Source organism: Sorghum bicolor, chromosome 7 (assembly GCF_000003195.3).
Source record: "Sorghum bicolor cultivar BTx623 chromosome 7, Sorghum_bicolor_NCBIv3, whole genome shotgun sequence".
Classification (NCBI taxonomy): domain Eukaryota; kingdom Viridiplantae; phylum Streptophyta; class Magnoliopsida; order Poales; family Poaceae; genus Sorghum; species Sorghum bicolor.
This window is the reverse complement of record NC_012876.2, coordinates 64,770,410-64,777,113: the sequence shown is the minus strand read 5'-3', so window position 1 is coordinate 64,777,113 and position 6,704 is coordinate 64,770,410. Positions and strand designations below refer to the sequence as shown.

General features: G+C 43.0%; 1 protein-coding gene across 1 annotated transcript; it reads left to right on the top strand.

The window, feature by feature from the left end:
- LOC110437331 lies at nucleotides 2,603-3,340 on the top strand. The gene has a single exon (XM_021465752.1). The coding sequence runs from the start codon at nucleotides 2,603-2,605 to the stop codon at nucleotides 2,963-2,965; it is 363 nt and encodes a 120-aa protein (XP_021321427.1). The 3' UTR covers nucleotides 2,966-3,340.

Sequence of the window (6,704 nt, the reverse complement as noted above, 5' to 3'; positions counted from 1 at the left end):
GGATGTCATGGAGACGAGGTACGTAATGCCAGAAATCTTGTCACGTTGGCTATACTTTGCATAGGTACCTGCCAAATTTGCTAGTATAGCTCTGGATTTCTGCCGCATAGTGCAGGGTGCTCAGATATAGTCTGTGGGAGCCCAAAGATATAGATAGAGCAAAAGGCATGAGACCCTGTGTGAAGACTTCTTTCAGTACCTAAGTTGCCCTTTCTTATTTTCCCTTATATAAAAGCAATCCAACTAGCTAGTTATAATACTCTATAATTAGATCAGAAGAGTGTCCTTCACGAGAAATATAATAAAAAGGGGATACAATTAGAGTTACAGAGGTTTCAACAATTAACCATATGGTGCATAGATAAACAGTACAACAGAGGTTTCTAGGATCATCCTACTGATACTTTGGTCCGTCACTCTTTTTAATCAGTTTCCTACTTGCATATTTTCTTCTCTCAAAATTGCTACTCTTTCGCAAAAAAAAAACGCTACTCAGTACTCGATGGCCGCAATATATATTATGGACAACACATCCCTCCTTCAACCTCGATGCCACCACTAGTGCCTCGACCTCCCATACTTTCCAAGTTTACCTCAACCACCACCACTCATAGCCATACAACAACAATTTAGTTGCCTCATGCATCGGCCAATCTTGGTACTGGTGCTGTAAATCGCACAATCAATTTGTAGGTTTCGACCTTCCTTTCGATTTTGCTTCAATTCACCTGTTGTAGCCACACTACAATTTTAGTAGGCCCATCTTCAGTTGATCTTAATTGTGCCACAATCGTAGTGGGGAGTGCTCGTCTTCAGTCCCCTTTGCCTCCATGGGCACCTACAATCATCAAAGCAATACCGCCCTTCTACTCTTATGGCTTGTGTCTTCCTCTTACCTTGGTGTGATGTTCTCTGCATCTCTGCTACATATCTCAGTGCAGATCCCATGGTAAGATACGGTAACTAACATATCTCAATGCAGATCTCTTTGTCATCTCTGGTACAATGGAGTTGAGGAACACATATTTCAGTACAGATCTCATGGCAAGATGTGGTAAGTGACATTTTTCTTTGCCAACAGGTAATTGCAGGCGTCTGCGGTCATCAAAGAAACACTACTATTCTACTCTTATGGCTTGTGTCTCTTCTGTTATCTTTGTCATCTCCGCTAGCATCGTTGTGCTAGTGGCCATGGGGATCTTAGAGTCGAGCGTGATGAATGCTACGATGGCATGGACCCAACACAAGATCTCGGTGCAGATCTCATGGTAAGATACGACATCGACATCTCCAGCAGGTACTTGCAAGGGTCTGCGGTCATCCCTTCTACTCTTATGGCTTCTATCTCCTCCTTGCCTTAGTTTGAATGTGTGATGTCCTCTTTGTCATCTCTTTATCACCTCTGATAGTGCCGTTGCGCAACGGTCATGGAGATCGTAGAGGTGCAGACGATGAATGCTACTGCTGGCATTGACCAACACATATCTCAGTGCAGATCTCATGGCAAGATATGGTAACAGACATCTCCAGCTGGTACTTGTAGGCGCCTGCAGTCATCAAAGCACACCACCCCTGTGGCATTCTCTTTGTAATCTCCACTAGCACCATTATGCTAGTAGCCATAGGGGATGTTGGAGTCGAGCATGTGCATGCTACGATTCGTTGACCAACACAGATCTTAGTGCAGATCTCATGGAAAGATACGGTAACCAATGTTTTCCTTCGCCGGCAGCCCAACGGGTAGTTACAGATCATTTTAAATTAAGAAAAAAAGTATCCTGTATAATTTTCTTTGCTAATGGCAGATTGCAACTATCCACAAGTACCATGATAGAATGAAGAAAAACTTATTTATTGCATTAGATACATTCCTCAAAATCAAGCCTCTCACGCACTCCCCTTAGACTGAATTCAATGCACACCCTATATGCACTCCAAATCTTTCTCAAAGTTGGCAATGAAAACCACGAAATCTTCTTCCAATACCACACACACTATAGACTGTAGATGAGTATGTAGGAAGGATTGTAAATTCGTGATTATTAACTACAAAAAAATCGACCACATGGTATGGTAGTTTGTTCTGATCCGGTGTGCTTAGGGCGCAGGCCGTGCTAAACGCTCGCCCATCAGCCTCTGCCTCTCATCATCCTACCCGCAGCCCCTGCCAGTCCATGGCGTGTATATATAGACATCCATCCACACAACCCTTGGACACACAGCTCATACAAATACACCAACCACCACCGCCCGCCTCCTCTCCGAGACGAGGTGACGACGACGACGTCGTCGTCCGCCTCCGTGTGCACAACTACCGTCATCCTTGCTCGGATCGATCAGGTGCGTAATGGAATGTATGCGCTGCGTGCTCTCGACTCTCCGTCCGTGTCGTGTCGCGTCGTCGTTGTTGTTGCATGCATGGCATGGCGATTCTTGTCCTGGAGCTGATGAAACGTTGTTGCATGGTGATGTTATTAGCGCGGCGCGCATGGATCGGCAGGAGGGCGACAGGAAGCGCGCGCGGGAGGGGGAGGAGTCCGCGGCGGCGGCGACGGGGAGGCGGCGGCAGCAGCAGCAGGCGGACGCGGTGGCCTCTGAGGAGATGGCGCCGGCGCCGGTGGCGGAGGCCGAGGCTCCCGCGCCGGCAGCCGGCAGCGGCGAGGCCGGGGCTGGCGAGGGGTGGCAGCGTCCCGAGGGGGTGTTTGATTTACCATGGCAGAAGTGCCGCGGCGGGCTCGGCGTGGCGAGCGGCGGCGGTGGGTGGGAGCTCCGGGACGTGTTCTTCCGCTCGCTGGTGGACGGGCACGCCGCTGCGATCGGGGTGCCCGGCGACCGTCTCTCCGCGCCGCCCAGCAAGCGGACCCTGTTCGACGATGTGGACGCGTGGCTCGCCTCGGCCGGCGACGGCGAGGTGGACCCGCTATGGCGGTCGGTGCTGGAGGCGGGGCCCAGGCCCGCCGCGTGACGACGTACGCCAGCCAAACATGCCGATCGTGTAGACTGCCAGGTGCCTCGGGGCCCACCTGGCGGCCGCTCAGGGTCTATCGTGTCAGCAGCAGTGCCCTCACAAATACTAGGAAAGGAAAGAAGAGAAGATTTCATCGTATTTTAATTTCAAATGTCTGTTTAGTTTGCTACAAGGTTGCATTACATTAGGTTATCTCTATGTAGCTAGATCGTCGCTGAGTGTTATGCTTAGTTCTTTATTATCATCTTCAAAGGTTTAATTTAGCTTAGAGTCCCGATTAAATTTTAGGGAAAAAGACTTTGAGCATGCATGTTCATGGGTATGTGATGACAAGTTACAAATGAAGAAACTTGGATGAATTTAAAAATGTCATCCCAATATATTCACTTTTTTCTTCCGAATAACATAAACACAAACGTTCATAATGCGTACGCTCATCTTTATAAAACGCAAGCACGCAAATCTTCAAACACAGATCTGACAGATATTTAAGATTGACGAAATAGACGTCTCATTATCGATGGAAATGTCACCTTCAACTGAAAGCACAACGTCGTTAAATCCTAAAAAAATTGCACCCACTGATTTACGAGAAGTCAAACTCAAGACCTGAGATGCCATTCATAATATATGCTTCGATGGTATGTGTATCATGATGGTAACCTGTCATTCATTTTTTTCTTCTGAATCACAGTACATTAGTCATTAGTTTTTTTATTCTAAATCACAGTAGTACATCTGTCATTAGATTTGTAAAGACTACTAGATCAAATTCATATTCGGGGAACGAAATAAACTAAAATCCAACACGAGTAAATTAGTTATAGCTTAGTTTAGTGATGCACTTGCTTGACTTGTCGAACTTAGTCTGGCAGCCCTGGCACTAACCATACATATATCCATGGGCGGATACATAGGGTATTCCTGGTATTCCCAGGAATATCCAACTTTTTTATGTACTAAGTATATATAAGTATATTTATATACATGTATATAAAATACATTAGCATTTCTATATTTAACAAATAAAATTTCTCTCTCATTCCTTTTAATTTATTCTTGTATTCATTTTTCCACACAGAGCTTAATTACCGAAATTATTCTATCTTGTTGTTTCTGCAAATAAGAACTTAATTATTTATCTTCATACATATTGACTCATATCACCAAATATTAGTACAAATCATATCTTGTTTCTAAATTTTTTTCCAAGATAAATCGAAATATGCATATGGTAGCATGTATAATAAAAGTATTTTTTTATGTGAGTGAACGAGGCATGAGTAGGAGGCAATTCCATAATCCTCATTCCTAAATATCTAACCCTAGCCGACCACGCATGACGTGGTGGCGGCACTACTGGTTCCCAATATCCTAAGCTCCTGGCGGTGCGGGACGTGCAGTACGGACGCGGCCTCTATCTCTATGCTATGCCTACCTGGCGACTGGCGAGGGCGCGCGTCGGTCATGAGGTTATAGGCAACAGCTAAATGACGCGACTCACCAGAACACTAGCAAGGGAATACCCAACATTTAAATTCTGGCTCCGCCACTGCATATATCCAGTTCAGTAAAAACTAATTGTTTGTTCTATTCGAGAACTTTGTTTCTTGTTTGTATATGCAAGGAGCATCAAAACAATATAATGTGGTCATGAACATGAAACATGCACGCACGACCGCTTGAGATATGTGTGCCGCTTTGGTGTAACTTCTGGATTCTGCCAAAGTACGTTTATGCATCAGGTTCATATGATCGACAACTGAAACCTCGCTACTTTTCTTGGTTATATATATATATATATATATATATATATATAGCGTTTCTTTTACACGCGCGTGTAGTTACTCTCATCTATATATCTCTAGATTTAAGGTGTATATGACCGGATGAAATGTATATAGACAAAGTATATGATCATACTAGACCATCTAGAGTGATATGTATGTTAAGTATGCATACATACATAGAGTATATGGTTATACTTATTGTATATAATATAGTAGTGGCATTTTAGTAATATATTTAAAATATAATTTTTTTTGAAAATTTTTCGCATGGTAAGATCTAGAGTATCTTAATATGAGTATATAAACATACTCAAACCAATAAACAAGTATGAATACATACACAACGTAGTTTATTAAAGATGAGAGTAACTACACGTAGGTGTAGAAAGGAATTTCCATATATATATATATATATATATATGGGGTAAATTTTCTCTACTCCCTAGGAGTAGTTACTCCCTCTTCTAGGCACACACGAGAGGTCAGCTGGCAATTAGCGGTGCTAGTAGCGGGTTAAGGAAATTTGACCCGTTTGTATCTAGCGTGTATATCCAAGTATGCGTATATACGTGAATTCAAAATCATCGTACGATCAGGTATCCGGAAAATTATCGTGGAAAGCGGATCTGGAGACAGTGGGTCTGAGTATATATACGTAGATATAAATCATGGCTGACTACATCTTCGTCCTCATCTAACCAGTTCGTCTTTGCAAACACAGGATACTAATCTGCTCTCCACTTCCAATTGGCTGGTGCATACTAGATCTTCCTTCTAGCGCGCCGGTGGACCTTCTTCCCCTCCAGGGTGCTCCACGGCCCTCGACGGCGGCCAGCACGCTCGGTGGCCGGCCTCGACGACGGTGGCGCTACCAGGCCCTCGCGTATCTGTCGAACGGATCGCTCTAGGCCGTGTGCGCCGCCTCCCCCTGGCGGGCGGGCTTATCCGACTCGAGCGACGCCTCTATTCTGGTGCGCTGAGTCAACAATGAACAGGGTACCTCTAAAATCTGAATTAGGATCGTCAATTACAGTACCATCCATCCATTCGTGTGTTTCTCATTTAATTTGATGTCAATCCGTAGGCACATCTCTTTGCTTAGACGTGTTCCTTGTTTCCAGATTAAGAGCGCCTAGCCCCACATCTGTCATCTGTGTTGCTCACCTGTGTTGCTTGTTTCCATCTAAATTTACTAATCCTTACTATTGTGATCGATTTGTTAATTTGAATTTAGTATCCTTGCAGATTGTAGATCTGGATAGGAGGCTTATCTTTGCAGATTGCAGATCCGATTGATTCCATTGATCTTGTTGCCATCGCATTACTACTTAAATCAAACCATCTTCTCTTGGATACAAGGCATGTTCTCTCCTTGTGTCTCGTAGCAATGGTGGTCTTTGCTTCTCTGCATTTGTCGTCGACAGTCACTTTGAATTAAAAATAGTATTTTTGAATATGTTTCTGAAAAGAGTATGTTTAGATATTTTTCGAAAGAAATGTATGTTTAGATACTTTTATCAGAGAAGAGTATATTTAGACACTTTTTGAAAGATGAGTGTGTTTAGATACTTTATCACAAAAGAGTATCACAGGACCCTTGAATATGGTTGTATCACTGGATACGTTTTTAGATTATAGTAGTGGCAATACATTGTGTCTACATTATTTTTAACAAAGTTTGTTCTATGTTGTCAAAAAAAAGTTTGCTCTACATTTTCCCAAGTGCAAGTATATTTCATACTACTATTGCTACAGTATTATATTTTTTTTTTCACCGAGCAATGTAATCTCATTAGTCGATAATGTACGTATGTATACATACTTCTAAATAATTAAACAATTTTCAACGTATGTATACATACCTCTAAATAATTAAATAATTTACTACGTACGTATACATACTCCCAGATGATATTAGGTATGTATACATACTTTCAAATAATTAA